This window comes from Gavialis gangeticus, unplaced genomic scaffold (assembly GCF_001723915.1).
Source record: "Gavialis gangeticus isolate Ggan-Ray unplaced genomic scaffold, GavGan_comp1, whole genome shotgun sequence".
Lineage (NCBI taxonomy): Eukaryota > Metazoa > Chordata > Crocodylia > Gavialidae > Gavialis > Gavialis gangeticus.
The window spans coordinates 14718256-14734570 of record NW_017729034.1 but is presented as its reverse complement, the minus strand read 5'-3'; the positions used below and the strand labels follow the sequence as shown (position 1 = coordinate 14734570).

General features: G+C 44.9%; 1 protein-coding gene across 4 annotated transcripts in view; it reads right to left on the bottom strand.

Moving 5' to 3' along the window:
- The window catches only part of HAO2 (hydroxyacid oxidase 2), a 109262-nt gene extending 93890 nt beyond the window's left edge, over positions 1-15372 (bottom strand). For 3 of the 4 annotated variants that reach the window (XM_019527321.1, XM_019527318.1, XM_019527320.1), the window contains exons 1-6: positions 15260-15370; positions 12440-12591; positions 11552-11703; positions 8098-8381; positions 6310-6525; positions 5353-5511 (exon numbers count right to left, since the gene is read on the bottom strand). In XM_019527321.1, the coding sequence (XP_019382866.1) occupies positions 5353-5511; positions 6310-6525; positions 8098-8381; positions 11552-11703; positions 12440-12570 (942 nt within the window). In that variant the 5' untranslated portion in view covers positions 12571-12591; positions 15260-15370. Of the gene's footprint in view, positions 1-5352; positions 5512-6309; positions 6529-8097; positions 8382-11551; positions 11704-12439; positions 12592-15259 lie in introns of all 4 variants that reach the window. The other variant, XM_019527319.1, reaches the window with a different exon arrangement.
- Positions 15373-16315: the final 943 nt, after the last annotated feature.

Below are 16315 nucleotides of genomic sequence, written 5' to 3'. Positions count from 1 at the left end.
TTGTCCCATCTGGTTTAGCAGGGGTCCAATGTTGCCCTTTGATTATTATTTTTTTTTCCTCCAGCTCCCCACATATCTAAAAAGGGACTTTTGATTGTCCTTGATATTTGTAGCTAGCTGAAGTTCCATTGCAGCCTTGGCTTTCCTGATTTGCTCTCTGCAGGTCCAGACCAGAGCAGAATATTCCTCCTTGGTGGTGGTTCCTGTCCTCCATCCTTTTGTAGGTCTTTGTTTTAGGACAGGAGGTCTGCCAGTTCCTTGGAGAGCCAAGGGGTCTGCTGTGCCCTTTTGCTGCCTTTCCTCCAAGATGGGATAGACTTTGCTTGTGCATCCAGGATTGCTCCCTTGAGGAGCAACCACTCATCCTGAACTCCCCTCCCCTTTTGGGTTGTCGCCCTTTTAGGGCCTCACTGACAAGCCTCCTGAGCTTGTCAAAGTCAGCTTTCCTGAAGTTGAGGACTTCTGTATTACTGACTGACTTGCCAGCTTTAAGGCAGATGGGTGAACATGATTAGCTCATGGTCACTGTCCTCCAGCTTCCCTTCAATCATTTGCTCGCTGACTTTAGGTCATCCCCGGTTGCTAGCACCAAGTCGAGCAGCGCTTTACCTCTCATTGGCCTGTAGACTTCCTGCATTGGAGGTCATCCATGTGTGAGAGAAAGCTTTGCGCCCACTCGGATTTGGCTGATTAATTAATCATTAATCAGGTTGTCTTTTTTTTTTTCCTGGGTGTTGGGAGTCAGCTGCCCCAGCTGGTGTAGCATGGGTCCAATATTGCCCTTGTTTTTCTTTTGACTCCCCATATATCTGAAGATGGACTTTTTATTGTCCGTGATTCATGTAGCCACATAGAGTTCAGTTGCAGCCTTGGCTTTTCTAGTTCACTCCCTGCAGGTGTGGATCAGTGCGGTATACTCCTCCTTAGTGGTGTTTCATGTCCTCAATCCATTCTAGGCCTCTCTTTTTAGATGTAGGAGGTCCATGAGTTCCCTGTTGAGTGAAGGAGGGTGTTGAGCCCTTTTACCAAATTTCCTACAGGTGGGGATGGACTCCACTTGTGCTTCTAGGATCGCTTCCTTAAGAAGCAACCACTCATCCTGAGCTCCCCTCCCTGTGAAATCAGAGCCTCAAAAACAAGCCTCCTAAGCTTATGAAAGTCAGCTTTCCTAAAGTCAAGGACTCCTGCATTGCTGGCTGACTTGTCAGCTTTGCAATGCATAGTGAAAGTGATCAACTCATGGTCACTGTCATCCAGCTTCCCTTTTGATTCTAAGGTCACTGATTTAGATCATTCCCTTTGGCCAGTACCAGGTCCAGCAGCACCTTGCCTCTTGTCGGTCCATAAATTTCCTGGTACAGGTAGAGCTCATCCATACATGTAAAGAAGCTTTGTGACTGATCTGATTTGGGCAAGTGCTCATCCCATGAGATGTCTAGGTAGTTGAAGTCTCCCATGATGACCATGTACCAAGATCATGCAGCCTTGGCCAGTTCGCTGGTGAATTCATGGTCAAGCCCTTGTTCCTGGTTTGGAGGTCTGTAGTAGACTCCTACCATTGTATCCCCCTCACTATGTTCCCCTCGTATTCTAACCCAAGGGGTCTCCAGTCATCCTTCTTGGGTTCCAATCTCAGCTTTGTAGGGTTGGGTAGCTCACCTTCACATAGAGAGCTACAGCCCTGCCCCTCTTTTTTCAGCATGATCTCTCCTGCACAGGGTATAGCCATTTATACTAGTATTCCAGCCGTAGGAGTTGTCCTACCAGGTCTCTGTGATCCCTATGAGATTTGTACTCATTTTTGTTTAGCAGAAGGACCAGTTCCTCCTATTTATTCACCAAACTCCTAACATTTGTGTACAGGCATGTAAGTGTGCCATTGGAAGCCCTAGGCTTTCTTGTACTCATGGAGAAGCTCTGTTCCTGGGCTGAGGTAGGAGGTGGGTTCCCTTGAGCATCCTAACCTGCTGGTTTTGTGGTTGATTGTTGGTAAACTTGCTCTGGTGGTTTTCTGCCCATCCACCAATGAGCTTAGATTCCTCTGAGTCATGTAATTTGTGCCCATATGGATAAGGCGTATAGGGCTGGAGGACCAACTAAGCTTTGGTGTCCTCTCAGCCACATCCTGTATATGGGCTCCTGGGAGGCAGAAGACCTCCTGGGCTAAGGGGTCAGGGAACAGACTGCTCCCTCAGTACCCCTCTGGGAGTCACCCACAATGACCACTTTGTGTTTTCATCTTGGGGATGATAGCTGGTTGTTTCTTTGTTCCTTGCAGTAGCTGGCAGCTCTGCAGGCTCTACTGGTACTGCAAGAGGTTCATACCTGTTGCAGAGATCCATGGTGGTGACCCTGGTACAGTGAGCCTTGGGGCTGGAGGCAACCTTTCTCCAACCCCTTGGCTGGACAGTATGGGAGTGCCTCTTGGCCTCCCTGGTCTTGGCAGGCAACCTAGGTCACTCTTCTGTCCTGGAGTGAAAGGCCTGGCAGTACGAGTCAGTCTCCTGTTTGCCATCCCTAATGGCATGCAGCTTCTGCACCGTGGTCTGGAGCTCCACTATCTGGGATTTCAGAGACTTCAATATGGAGCAAACCTCACAAGGGGAGGCTGCAGTGCTCAGATCTCATGTGCCTGGAGTCATGCCAGGCAGCTCCTGCAGCTGAGAGCCAGGGGCTCCATCTGAATGGAGACTGGAACCATGGGTTTCAGCTGGGTGGAGGCCTTGGACATCCCGGGGATGGGGGTCCAGCCACAGGAGGGAACCTTGGGGTGTGATGCATCCCACCCACCACTGTGTCAGTACTAGTTAGGCTACCACTGTGCCAACCGTTCCCTTGAGGCTCCTTGTCTGGGGCTCTGTGCAACCTCCTGCACAAGCTCCCACGCTAACTCGCATGCTGGGCCTAGAATCATGTCTGTTTTGTGCATTCTGTTCATGAGGCTCCAGTCATGTGGCTCCCTGGGGGGCTGAGTGAAGTAGGAGCTGGGGAGAGGGGGGCGTGACCCTCCTCAGCTCCTTTCAGCTGTCTCCACAGCTGGGCTAAGTCCTTCCCACCATGAGCCCTCAATTACCTCTAGCTAGGCTGGGGGTCATTGGGGGTCCTGGGGCTCATGGGTATGCAATGGGCTTCCACCTGTGTCTTGCTCTGGACCCACAGGCCAAGTGTGGCTTCTGCCATTGGTGGGCCATTTTAAACTCCATGCATGTTCAGTAGGGCCTGCCAGTCCTTCACCACTCTTGTGGGGCCTGGGGGGTCCTTTCCCCTTTCTCTGCTTCATGGGCTGGATGGCACTGGTTGCATGGCTCCCTGGGGGGCTGGGCCAAATAGGAGGGGGGGGCATGTCCCTCCTCAGCTCCTCTCAGCTGCCTCCCTGTAGCTGGGCTAAGCCCCTGTCACCATGGGCCCCCACTTACCTCTGGCTAGGCTTTCAGATTACCTCTGCCAATGGGCTTGTTAAAAAAATTCCAACTTTGCAGGCATCTAGTGCTTCATGTGGTTTAAGCATTTTAAATATTTGAAGGTAGAGTATTTTTTCAGTTAAAAGATTTGAGCCTTGGAAAAATAGCTCACTGTGCCCTTTCTTCTGTAAAAGTGATGCTAATAACCTGAAAAATCCAATTTCCAACTGGAAAATGCATAAGCTTACTATTTCTATGTTGTTTTTTGTCACAGAAAGATGTTAGAGAAAATATTTAGTTTTTTGTCTTTAGTTTACATTTTTCTCTTTCAAAGGAGCACTGCTGCCAACTCTGAGGTTATGAGGTTCCTTATAACCTGGTGCCCTGGCTGTGGGAATCAATTTGCTGGAGAATCTCAGGTTTCATTTTAAACATGTTTCTATACCTCATGGACATAGAGAACATCTTAAAAACATGAGCTAAAAGTCTAAAAATAGAAGTGATATAAAATAATGCATACTTATTTATATTTAAAAAAATCTGTGTTTTTTTTTTTTTTTTTTTAGGTCAATCTCATGATCATGGGTGCATGGCTCATATTTTAATCACTTGAATCCAGCAGTGGACTATAGTCATCAAAGCTGAATATGAAATATCTGGACATTTGCCTACCTACAGGAAATGCATTGTTCTAAGTCTTGTCCAAATTATCATTCTATATTTTAGCAGGGGACCAAAAACACTTTTTCAAGAAAATGACCCTGGACATACTCTGCAAGGGATCCTTACCAAAAGTGCATATTGTCTGTTACTAAGCTATTTTAAAAACCATTAAGTTTACCTCTGTATTGGACAGAGGGGCAATCCCTTTGTGAAAGAATAAGGGGACACAGATCTATCATCAGGTCATACAAATCAATTTCTTGCAGAACAAGAAATCATCCACAGACTGGATTGTGTTAAGTATGGTTTAACCAGGAACTATGGATTCTTATTCCATTTTCTGGATTAGTTCTTGTTAATCCTTTGTTCCCATGGGTTTATTATTTGTTTGTTTCTCTCAGCTCTGCCCCCACTCCCCACCCTGCTCACTCCTTCCCTCCATCCTTTCCCTGTCTTCTGTATTCAAGTTGGTCACTCCTATTTGATAGCCTGTTCTGTGCACATCCTTTCATAGCATCTGTTGAAGTGAACTCTAGCTCATGGAAGCTTATTCATCTCTGAATAAGCTTAGACTCAGTTAGTCTAAAAGGTGCATCTCTATCCTGCCTTCTAAATGTATCTGGACCTGTTCAGGTTCACATCTGAGTGAGATCTTTTTATTTATCACCAGTTTTGTCAATCCAGTTGTTCAAAAATTGTGGGCCAGGACTGTCACCCTTCCATGTGACCAGGTAACATGCTACATTTTGTTGTTAGTGGGGGGGTTTTTAAGTGGGATTTTTTTAAAATTTGTTTTCTAGTTTTGGATTCTTGGGGATTCACATTATCCAGAAATTACTCTGTAATGAAGGAAACCTGGAAATGTACTTTTAAACATTTATGAAACCTGTAATTCTCAATCATCATACGATTCCAGGAGTCCATAAGTAATTTGACTCATGATAAAGTCAGTTTGGTGGCAATGACAAACTGTCCAGTAAGCTGGAATCATTTATTCAGCATGAGCACATGTTGCCTGCAATATCTTCATTGTCAGTAGCTAGAGTGTTCAAGAATTTTCCATTGAAAGGATTTTGATTAAAAATGGCTTTGTGCCAAAAGAGGCATTTCTGATTAAAATATCTGTTTTAATGGAAGTGTGGGGGGTTTGAAAAAATAAAAACAGGAATTTTGAAAAAAAATTTTTTAATTGAATTAGACAGTGGGGTGGAGGTAGGAAAAGGTTCCTACAAAGCATATTGCCCTCTGTGCGAGAGTTCGCATACAAATTCTGTGTTCTCAGATTTACCTTGTAGGTCAGACCCCATAAGACTGGCCTTCCAATGAAGACACATTTTGCTCCTAGTGCTAGTGCCTTTAAAACATCACTTCCTGTCCGTATTCCACCATCTACATAAACTTCAACTTTGTCTTGCACTATGTCCACAACTTCAACCAAAGCATCAATCTGCAAAGAAGTAAACATGTTCACATTGAGCTCAAACTGAATTAAGAAAGATAGAGGAAGAGAAGGAGGAATTACACAGATAAACATGTGTAACACTCTGGTAACTGAATATACTGTCAAATCAATATTTATCAGCATACCTCATAACACAAAATGTTAGAAGTGCAAGAAACAACTTCTGCTTCCTGGGCAGCAGTGGTGGCTGGAGTGGGAGAAATGGTGGTCATGTTTGCTGCCATGGCTTCTGCTATTCTTGTATCTCCTTAACATCAGTGCTCAAAACAAGTGTCCCTGTCAACACCCATAGTTATACTACTGCAAAATGTGCCACTAATAAAGTTCTAGATTAAAAAGAAGATCCCACTTGCACCTAGTTCAGCCCATTTTCAAGTGCAAATGATGTACAGTCATATGGTGTGAAATATTTTCAATAAATTTCAAGTTTTAAAAGAAAAATCATTTAATTTGTAAATAAAAAATAATAAAAGATTGAAACATTGTGAAAATTTCAGTAGTAAAAAAATGGGGTAGTAGCTGATGTAAATCCCAGGTAGCACAGTAGCTGCGAGATCACAGAACCCAGCTTGGGGTTCAACAGCCACCCAAGAATTATTTAGGCTGCACTGTGCTCCATGATGCCAAGACCCAAGGTAACTCAGACACGTCTACAGAAACTGGGGTTCCTGCCATGTAAACACACCTACCATCTGCAGGCACACACGCCCGGACACCATAGTTGCCTGTGTCAACTTTTGCACTCTGTCACCTATGCAATCTATGTATGCATAAGACACTTACAGTGGCAGGTCCTCCATCTAGTTGCCTTCCACCGTGATTTGACACAATAATGCCCTGAACTCCATGTCTCACAGCCAAATCTGCATCTTCTCTGGTCAAAATTCCTTTGACAATGATGGGCAAACGAGTCAAACTCTTCAGCCAATAGATGTCATTCCAGTTTATAGAAGGATCTATGAAGTTAGGGGGCAGTCCATACTCAGTACATATGTTTTCCTGCAACCATGGGACAGAAGGAAGGAACTTCCATTACAGACTTCAATAATGTAACACACCCTCACATTCTTTTCCTATCAGAGAGGATGTTAATAAGCTTTGATAACTATTCCATTAACTGGTTTTGTAAAGTGTATATCACTGGGAACAATAATTCTGACAGGGAGTAGTTCTGGAAATAAGAATCTCTGGAAATCAGGTTGAGGTTTCACAGCGATAGTGCTGGCAGGAGGGGCTGCCAGGATATGACATAGCTAAAGATCAGGTTTTCAAAGCCATCATTTTTTCTGTACAAGGCTGCTTGTCCTTGCTAGACTGGGTTATGGACTATCCTGGTCAAGGGAGGTCAAGCAAATGCAACCTTACTATTTGTTACATTTAAGTACAAAAGGTGATCGTAACAGAGACCAAAGACGGAAGGGAAGGCTGCTACACACATCCTGGAGTCAACTTTGGTTTGTTTAGTCTTCTTTACTCACAATGGACCCTCACCTCTGCCTTTCAGCCCAAAGGGGTGTTTTTCTACCTGGATGCAAGGTTAAAGTGCCTTGACACATCATGCAATATTGCTAGAGCTGCAAATGTGCTACTAATGGGAAGTGGGGGAGAGTTGCTAAACTATTATTGTTCATATTCAGAGTAGGATTTTTAAACAAAACAAAAAAAGCTTTCCAGAAGACCAGTGGAAGGGAAATATCTGACCCAGGAACTGAGCCAAATTTGCAAAGGCATTTCGGCACCAAACCCCCATTACTATCAATGAGAGTTGGATGCCAAAACATTTTTATGAATTTGACCCTATCTTCCTGCCAATTTTCAGTCCTCTCCTACAAGATAGTTGTTAGAAAAATGATTTAAAAGACAGCACAATTCTCATGCTATTCAGCTGTGAATGACAAAACCCACAGTGGAACATGGCCATTTTGTGATGGTGAGGCCAGAAGTCTGGGCAACCCAAGCACTACTGGCACAAGCACAGAGCTGGAGGATGGCACACACTGGCTGGTACATACAGAGGCCTTTAGGCTTATTCATGCACAAAAAATGCACTCCTTTAATTAAGTTTGTATGGTACCTTTTTGCCTGCATAATGGCAACTCTGCCAGGGCTTTGTTGGCATAAATGTTTCAGTAAAAATCTCATAGCCTGTCAATGAAACAAATGTAACTATGATATTTCTGAGTTTAGGCCATTCCTAAGCTTGATAAATAGTGAGAGTTAACCCAAAAAGTTAGGTGGTTAGCTGTGTTAGTATGAAGTCAAGCAGAAAGTAGGGCAAGACAGCACCTTGGAGACTAATTGGTTCAGAGAGGCATGCACTTTCATATACTATGCATGTGAGGAAGTTTGCTGTTGCCAACAAAAACTCATGGTCTTTGAACCAGTCCCTGAACCAGTTAGTCTCTAAGGTGTCATCCTGTTCTACCTTCTGCCCCAGAAGGTAGCAACCACTGCCCTAGCTATGTGGTTATATGCTGTAATCCAGGGGTATCTACATTTGTAACCTCTCTTTCTCACATACACATAATATATTTCTATCTCTGTTAAAAGTGATCGGGTCACTTTACAGACCTCAAAGTTTCCTTCAAAGTTCTTCACTTTCATGTGTGGAGGGAGCTGGAAGTTGTTGTGGATGTCAACTCGTCTCTTGCCAGTGTAGGGCAGATCAGCAGTAAACACTAGGCCTTGGAAACCCAGGGCCTCCACCCGTTGTACCAGCTGTGCTGTGAGTGCCCTGTTGCGGTGAATATAGAGCTGGAACCAACGGAAGCCCCGGGGTGCAGCTGCAGCGATCTCCTCCACAGTGCAGGTGGAATATGTGCTGGTTATATAGCAGGTGTTCATGGATGCAGCCGCTATAGAAGATGGTTAAAAAACTCAGCATGATGTACTATGGGTCTGTACACAGGTGTAATGATAAAACACAGCTAATGTCTCAGCATCTTTCATACTCCTATAAAGATATGTATGGATTCGTATTTTTAGTATAAGACACTAAGGTATCGTACCATCTGGTTAATATGAATCAAGCACTATAAATGTCAAAATTCAACCATAAGACGTAAGATGTGTCATGCCTGGTCAGACCAACAGTCCATCTAGCCCAGTTACTTGTCTCTAACAGTGGATGCTTTAGAGGAAGAGCAAATGAACAGGGTCTATCTAGAGTGAGTTGTCCCCTTTCATACCTCCCTGGCATCTACCATTATTGGTTCAGAGATGAAAGACAATAGATCCTTGACTGCTGTATTTCATATCTATTAATGGATCTATCATCCATGAATTTGTCTAGTCCATTTTTGAACTTCGCTGTACTATCTACCCTTACAGACTCCTGTGGTGATAAGTTCCACAAATTAACTATGTACTTTCTCTTATTAGTTTTAAACCTGTTTCCTCCTAATTCGAGTGGGTCCCACTTAGTTCTGATAATCTAGGACCTGATGAATGACAGTTCTGTAATGAGGTGATCAGTCATTTTGAGGAGGGGGAGTCAGTCCTGCTAACAAAGCCCAGCTGTGTGACATTTGGGTAAGGAGGGTCCCACTGAGAGCATTAAAAGCTTTCAGAAGAGTAAGCAAAAAGAAGAGGAAGCAAGCTGTGAAAATAATAGCTTGATGCAAGGAGGGACCAGGCTGCTGTGCTGATGCCAGCGCAAAAGTGTTCCATTCCCAGGGCACATCCACACATGTGGTGTGCAGGCATGTGCACTTGTAGCAGCTCAGATAGGAGCAGCACAAATTTGAGCCAAGGATTTTTGCCTCACGGCATGTGCCTGGATATGCACTTTGGCATGGGGCAAGTTGTGCTAGTTGGGGCAAAATAACCCTGCCGAGCTCCTCCCAGATCTGCAGTCAGGGGGAGAGAGAGGCTGGGGCCAGCACTTGTGCTGGCCCCAGCAGTATAAAAAAACCTGTGCTGTACCCCTGCCAGACCCAGCTGGGGTGCTCCCACTCTGCCATCTGGGCAGCTAGCGCTCAGATGATGTGCTCCTTGCAGTGGTCCACTTTGAACTGTCAAAGTGTGTCCTTTTGACCCCAAATGGCCAAGAGGTCAGCCATCTTGTCTGCCCTTCAGCTGGGTCCTCAGTGCTGGCCCTGGACAGGCTCCTCTGCATGGGTCTCACCACCTGCAGAGATTCTGGTGTTTCTTGTTTATGAATTGCAAATTCTGTAATAAGAAACCCAGATTCTCTCATTAAAATACCCAAAATAGTGTCCTTCCACTATTAAAATGAAACACTACTATATAGAGAGAGGGCAATGTTTTATTGATATATTTGGGCAATATTGTGCAATGTTATATTGCTATATTTACAAATAGAAAGCAACTTGGGGGGGATTGGGGGAGTTTGTGGGTGGCTGTAGGATTTGTGAGGGTGAGGTTTGTGAGGTATGGGGCTTGTGTGGGGGTTTGTGGCTGTGTATGTGGGTGAGGGTTGTGTGGGGGTGGCTTGGGGTGTGGGAACTGTGTGGGTGGGGATGCTAAGGAAGGGCAGACCCCCTGCCTCCCCATAGGGTGCAGCCCCCCCTGCACAGCACACAGACTAACCTTCCCCCTGCCCCACAGGGCCCACAGCTTCCTCCCACAGGGTCACAGCTCCCCCCACAGGGCATATACAACCTCTTTGCACAGCACATGTGCCCCCACGGGGCCCACATGCCCCTCCCACAGGGCCTCATGCACTCCCCGCTGGGTCTCAGCCTCTACACACATCCCTGCAGCAGCAGTAGCCATGGGCTGCTCAGGGCCTGCTGTGGCCAGAGCCCCCAGCAGTGTAGCATGGCCTCGATTGCTTCAGAGCAGGAGAGGAGTGAGAAAGAAGGGAGGTGGTAAAAGGAAAACCAGGGGGAGGGGCAGGTGGAGAGATTTAAAGAGGATAAGGTAGCAATTTGCAACCCTCAATATGGGGGGCTCCCTCCCAGTCCCCTGTCTGTACCTGGGGAACCAAGTGCAGCCTCTACTGCCACAGCACTTCCTTTGGGGATTCACATACCAGGTTCCAAAGCCACCTGGTTCTGTAGCTTCCCTCACTACCCCTGGGTGCGTGTGAGAAGCAGTGGGATAAGCCAGGCTGAAAATGTCAGCTTTGTGTCTATGCACCCACAGCAAACCACAATGCTCAGAGCAGTCAGCACAGGGGCTGTGGAAGGGTGGAGCATGAAGTTTGCTCTTCCTCTGGCACCCATGGTTACCAGAGACTTAAACCTGGCTTGTTTCACAATGGATGAAGAGTATCTTAATGGACTAGCCATGTTGAACATTAACTCAGATGTGGAAATAACTGTTAGTGAAAAGTTGGATACATTGTCAAGATGCTCAAGAAAGTTACATTTTGTTTTATAGATCTGAGTAACAGATGTACATTTAATGTTAATGACTTGATTAATATTTTCCTAGTTAGTTGTGTTTTTATACTTAATATATAATATAGAAAATCAGTTCACATTCCAATAGAGTTATATTTGTTTTTGCTTTCATCTGAAATGGAATAGTATAATTATAGGTGCATAGTATATTAGTACAGCTTCTAGTTTCTTTTAACTGGAGTAAAAAGTATTGTGTTAGATGCAATGATGCAAACTATTCTCAGCCCCCTTTTCAAAATCCTAGCTCTGCCCATGATTCAGTCTCACAGCATTTGGAAATTGACTTTTAAAGATGGCACATTGGTCTCCATGTTCACTGCAAAGGCCAGACAGGGTAAGTGTTTCCACTCTCTACCCCTCCTCTAGATCATACAAACAGCTGAGTACCAAATCGGTCCCTGGCACAAGACAGAGCAGCTCAGTTGCAAGTCCCCAAAAGGCTATTAAGGTTGTCAGTAATAACTGGAACACTGTGGCCAATTCTGCCTTCCCAGCTGCTTGTGCCACCAGAACACCCAGGAATGGGCTCAGAGGGTGAGAAAAGAATTTGCCCCATAAACACTTCCATGCATAAAATACCATGACAGTGGATGGAGGTTTCCCTTAGGTTTTTAATGCATCTTCCTTTGGTTGATAGTAATGAATTTGTTACCTACCTCTGGCTGTGCTTTTCTCTCCGTCTGGCCAAGCCAGTTGATGGAAGCTGGTGGGAGCAATCCCTACAGGGAAGCTGATTTCAGTCCCTAGAAGTGTTGTCTTTGTGTCTATAACAGACATACCACGCAGCATGCGTGGCCGAAAACGGATTCTGTCAGAAAGCAAAGATGATATACCTGTCAATAGGGTAGCTTCCTGGCTTTCCTGGTTGTAATGTCACCTGGAAGAAGGTTGTGATACAGTCATTTGACTCAAGAAGAATAATCTAGGGGCAGTGGTTCTTGGAGAACTTCCATATGAGAATTTCATCCCTCCCTAGCAGCTTGCCTTCACTGCCCAGTCCAACCATCCTTACAGACTCTACCACCTACCTCCAAGCCTCACCCCATTTGGCCTTGTACTACCCATCATCTTTCCCCTAAATCCCACTTAGATGCCCCACTCCTGCTATTTACTGTTCCACCCCACCTTTCTGCCCCCATATAACCCAGCCTAAAGCTACTCTGTTCCCCTTTATCAGCCTGTAATCTGTAATCGCTGCTATTACCCATGCACTCTGTCCCCAAATTCCAGAATGCTCACACTCATGCTCCATGTTGTCCAGCTCATACTCCCAATCACCCCACACCTTATTACATCTACTCACACCAGTCTTCTCACCACCCACATGGTATGGTGCTTGCTTTCACTCCCATGCTGTACACTATTCCTTTGTGTCACCTCTAGTCTATAGTACCTGCCTTCACCTGCTGGGTGCTATCTCAGTGGTGGGTACAATCAGTTATACAGAAAGGTGCATTTGCTTTGGGTCATGCTAGAGAGGACAGGTGTTGCTAGGTACCGGAAAAGTATAACTTTTTGGCTCAAAGAAGAAGACTGCTTTATACCTTTTATATGCCAAGATATTGTCTTCTCGGGTGCAACACTCATCCGCTCCAGCTGCAAAAAAATCCCAAGTGGTCTTGGGTAGGTACTGCTTAGCGTAATCTTCAAAGTCCGACAGGCATATCATTGGCATTTCAGAGGAAAGCTACAGGGACTTAGAGGAGAAGGAAAATCCATCAAGCACAAAACAGAAACCATATTCCTGAACTCTCTCAGCATTCCCTTCTCTATCCACTTCAGTTTAATTTAGTGTCAGTCTTGGATCAACAGCACTGTACTCCAGCATTCCCTCTAAGCTGTGTGGTGTGTGCAGGCATGCCTGGCAGCACAGCTTGAGCACACCTGCGCGGCTGTGCATGCCATGCAGATTAGAGGGAACACTGCTGTACTACTTGCCTCCAAAGGAGTTACAGCTCAATCTTCTCCACAGAGACTGATCAAGGAAAGTTGCCTGCCCTAGAAAGCTGACTGCTGTCCTCTATGATGTGAATCCAAGGGTCCCAACCCTGTTGCTGTTCCATCTGGCAGTCAGCATGAGCTGACTAAATAAAATTTCCAATTTTCCTATTTCCATTTTTTTAAATAATAGGAAATTACATAAAAGCTCCACACTTAAATGTTAATGTCATGCACTCAAAAGTCAGGAAATGCCAGAATTTAGTTTTCCTATCAAAATAAAATGCACAGATAACTCTCAATCTGACATTCTTGATTTTGTTACCTTAATGTTCTTTAATATATTTTTTCATGTAATCATACACATGTAAAAGGAAACATTTCACAGGCAACTTGAACTACTTTCTTTGATGTTGGTCACAGCATCAAGTCCAGAGGGCTTAATTCTGGCTTCAGGTCTATCTGAATACAGCCCCTTCCCCTGGCTCTAATTAAAGATTAAAGGACTGCAAAAGAAGGAACATTTGGTATGTAATCTAAGTATATGAGTAGAGTTAGAATATTTTCTAACCTTACCTACTGCTTTACCAGTCTGAGATTATTCAGTGTTAATGATTATTTCACTTGACCTCAGGCCATTGATCTTCTGCCCTAGGGCTACAGACAACCGACTGATGTGGCCAGGAGTCGGAATGCAGCCTATGTTTTATAATCTCTCCACTTATGCCTTTTTTCTGCGTCAGCAACATCTCGCTAGAAGCAGCTTTCTAGGTTATGAGCTGCAGTCCCCTGTTATCATAGGTAACCCTCTCACACAATCCTAGTCATGAACTGATCAAACTCAATCAAACACTAAGCTAGGTTTGTCTGTCCCTATTACTGCGCTGGACGGCTGCTTCAGAACTTCACTGTTCTTCTGGTTTTCTCCAAGGACTTGGCCACCTGGAAGAACATTACAAAACTAAGTATGGGCCTATCCAGAGATAACATAAACACAGAGCTATGTTACACATTACTACCAGAAGATGGCATTAGTTATTATAGCTAAAGGGAGAGAGTGAAGATGTGTCAGGAAAAAGGACTCAACAAGAGCCTGAGCAATGGCATAAAAAACCCTATCCCTTTTTCCTACATGCTGCTGCTCATTCATTTCCCCATGTGCCCCTCTACTCCTTCTCCAAATGATACTCATTGATGTGCACCACATTTGAATTTGGCTGAGAAAGTCCTGAAAGGGGCATATATACCCCCTGGACCTGGACACCCTCTAGTCCAGAAGAAATGCATTGAATAGCTAGGTACAGTTCCTGGAAGTTCAGGTTCTTTGTTGAGTTGAGAGCAAAGGAAGCACATATATTTTCCAGGAATATTTATTTTAGTTTTGTAAAAATTACCAGCCATTTGGTCTTAGATCTCTGGGAATCTTGTAGCAAGTGAATGTACTTGGGAGGCAAATGTAAAACGAAGAAAAGGAAAAAATCATAAAGCATTGGCATAGACCAAATTTTGATTTTTTAGTTTCAAGTATTTACACTGAATACTGGTTCTAACAATTATCCTAATCCAGCCAGGGAACAGAAATAATACTGTATGCCACATGTGCCAAGCCAAAGTAGCAAGGCTGCAGAATGTTAAGTACATGCAGTCACAGGCTTTAGAGCAACCACAGGACGAAGAGTTATGCCCAGAAATGATTTACCAAATAATGATTATATGCTCAAAAGAAATTGACTGCTCTCAAGCAGTACACAAAGCAGAAAAAGAGGTAAAATCTGTCTAATAAAATGTCTGTTAGTAATGATTTGGTTAGGCCTAGTTAAAACAGAGATTTTTTAGTTCAGATGAAAACACAGCTTCTTGAAACTAGGAACAAATGTCTTGCATACAATCTGTCAGGTGTCCAGGTTGTAGCTGTATTGGTCTGGGGAAAACAGAATGAGAACTCTTGGTAGAGGGATGCGATCTAATTTTTCTGAAAATGCTCAGGGCAGAATGTTTCCATTGTTCCTCTTACATCAGTGTGGTAGTAGGATGGGCATGTGTAATTGGGACCAGCATCTCAAATCACCATGGGGTGGTCACTGGAGGGCAGATGCAGCCACCTGATGGCTGCATGTGATCCAGACCCAGAGAAAAACACAAATGATGCACACAAAAGCACTCAACCCAGTTTCCAAAAGGGGATAGATAGATAAGATAGTGCAGCAGTATAAATGTCCTGAACCTTATCTATACATCTGCATTGTGGATCCTACAAGAACTACATCACTAAATATCAAGGTCTCTCATTTTTCTAGTGTGAACAAGGCCAAAGTCATCAAGCATAAATAACAAACCAAATTCTTTCTTAGCAGAAGAAACAGGAAGCACGTATAACCCAGGAACAGACCTCACTCTTCTCTCACACACTGGCAAAACGAACTTACCTTGGGATCCAAGAATAAACAGCACCAGAAAAGATTGCAAAGCGGCTTGCAAACAGGATACAACAGAACAGCCACCGTTTTCTGGAGTGAATAAGTAATGCGGGGGGATGAAAGTTCAGCCCTCCAGTAATCTTTGTACTGTTTGTACAAATTTGTTTTGCTAGTGGATCAGCAAAATGTCCCTCTAAAGAATACAAACTGACTTAGCAAGCACTTCTGAGAATCACTGGCTGCATTTACACAAGATGCCTCAATGCGCAGTAGCTTTAGTTTACTGTGCAGTAAGTGCATGCATCTGTACATGCACATGCTCACTGGACAGTAAAATCCCTTAATAGTGCACAGATTTGCTACCTGCAAATCTAGATACCAAATTTCTGCAGAATTAGTTACTGAGCTATAATGAATGTGTAGACTTGCTCCCCAGTTGGCCTTGCCACTAGGGGGCCAAGGAGCTGTGTCCGAAGGTGTGGGCCATTGCCTCTGCTATGCAGCTGACAGTCCCATGCTGTGCCCCTGTGCTAGGGGTTGCAGGCAGCTGCCTAGGTCCAGAAGCACTGGGACAGCCGTGTGTGGACTCAGAGACCTGGTGTGGGATCCCAGATAGCATCCTCCTTGCCCAGACCCCTGCCCACACCCGTGCCCATATCTGTGCCCTCCACTTGGGGCCCCAACTGGTCCAAGGAGGAGACTGGTGACATTGTTGTGCTGTGGGGCAAGATGGAGATGCATGGCCAGTTTGAGTGGGGCAGGCGCTATAATGCCCATATCTATGAGGTACTGTCAGGCTGGATACAGGAGTGTGGGAACAACCGAGCATGACAGCAATGCTGCATAAAGGTCAAAGCCTTGTGGCCACAGTGGGTCACCATGACTGTCTGGCAGTGACTGTAAGTCCATGCCCTTCATGCAGCAACTAGATGCCATCTTTGTGCTTCAGGACCCAAGACCCAGGACACAGGTGTGCTGCCTACAGCAGTATGGGCAGCCTGCCCAAGCCGCTGTCCCAGCTTGGCACCTCCAGTGATGTCACCAGAAGAGGGCCCCTTGGGTGTC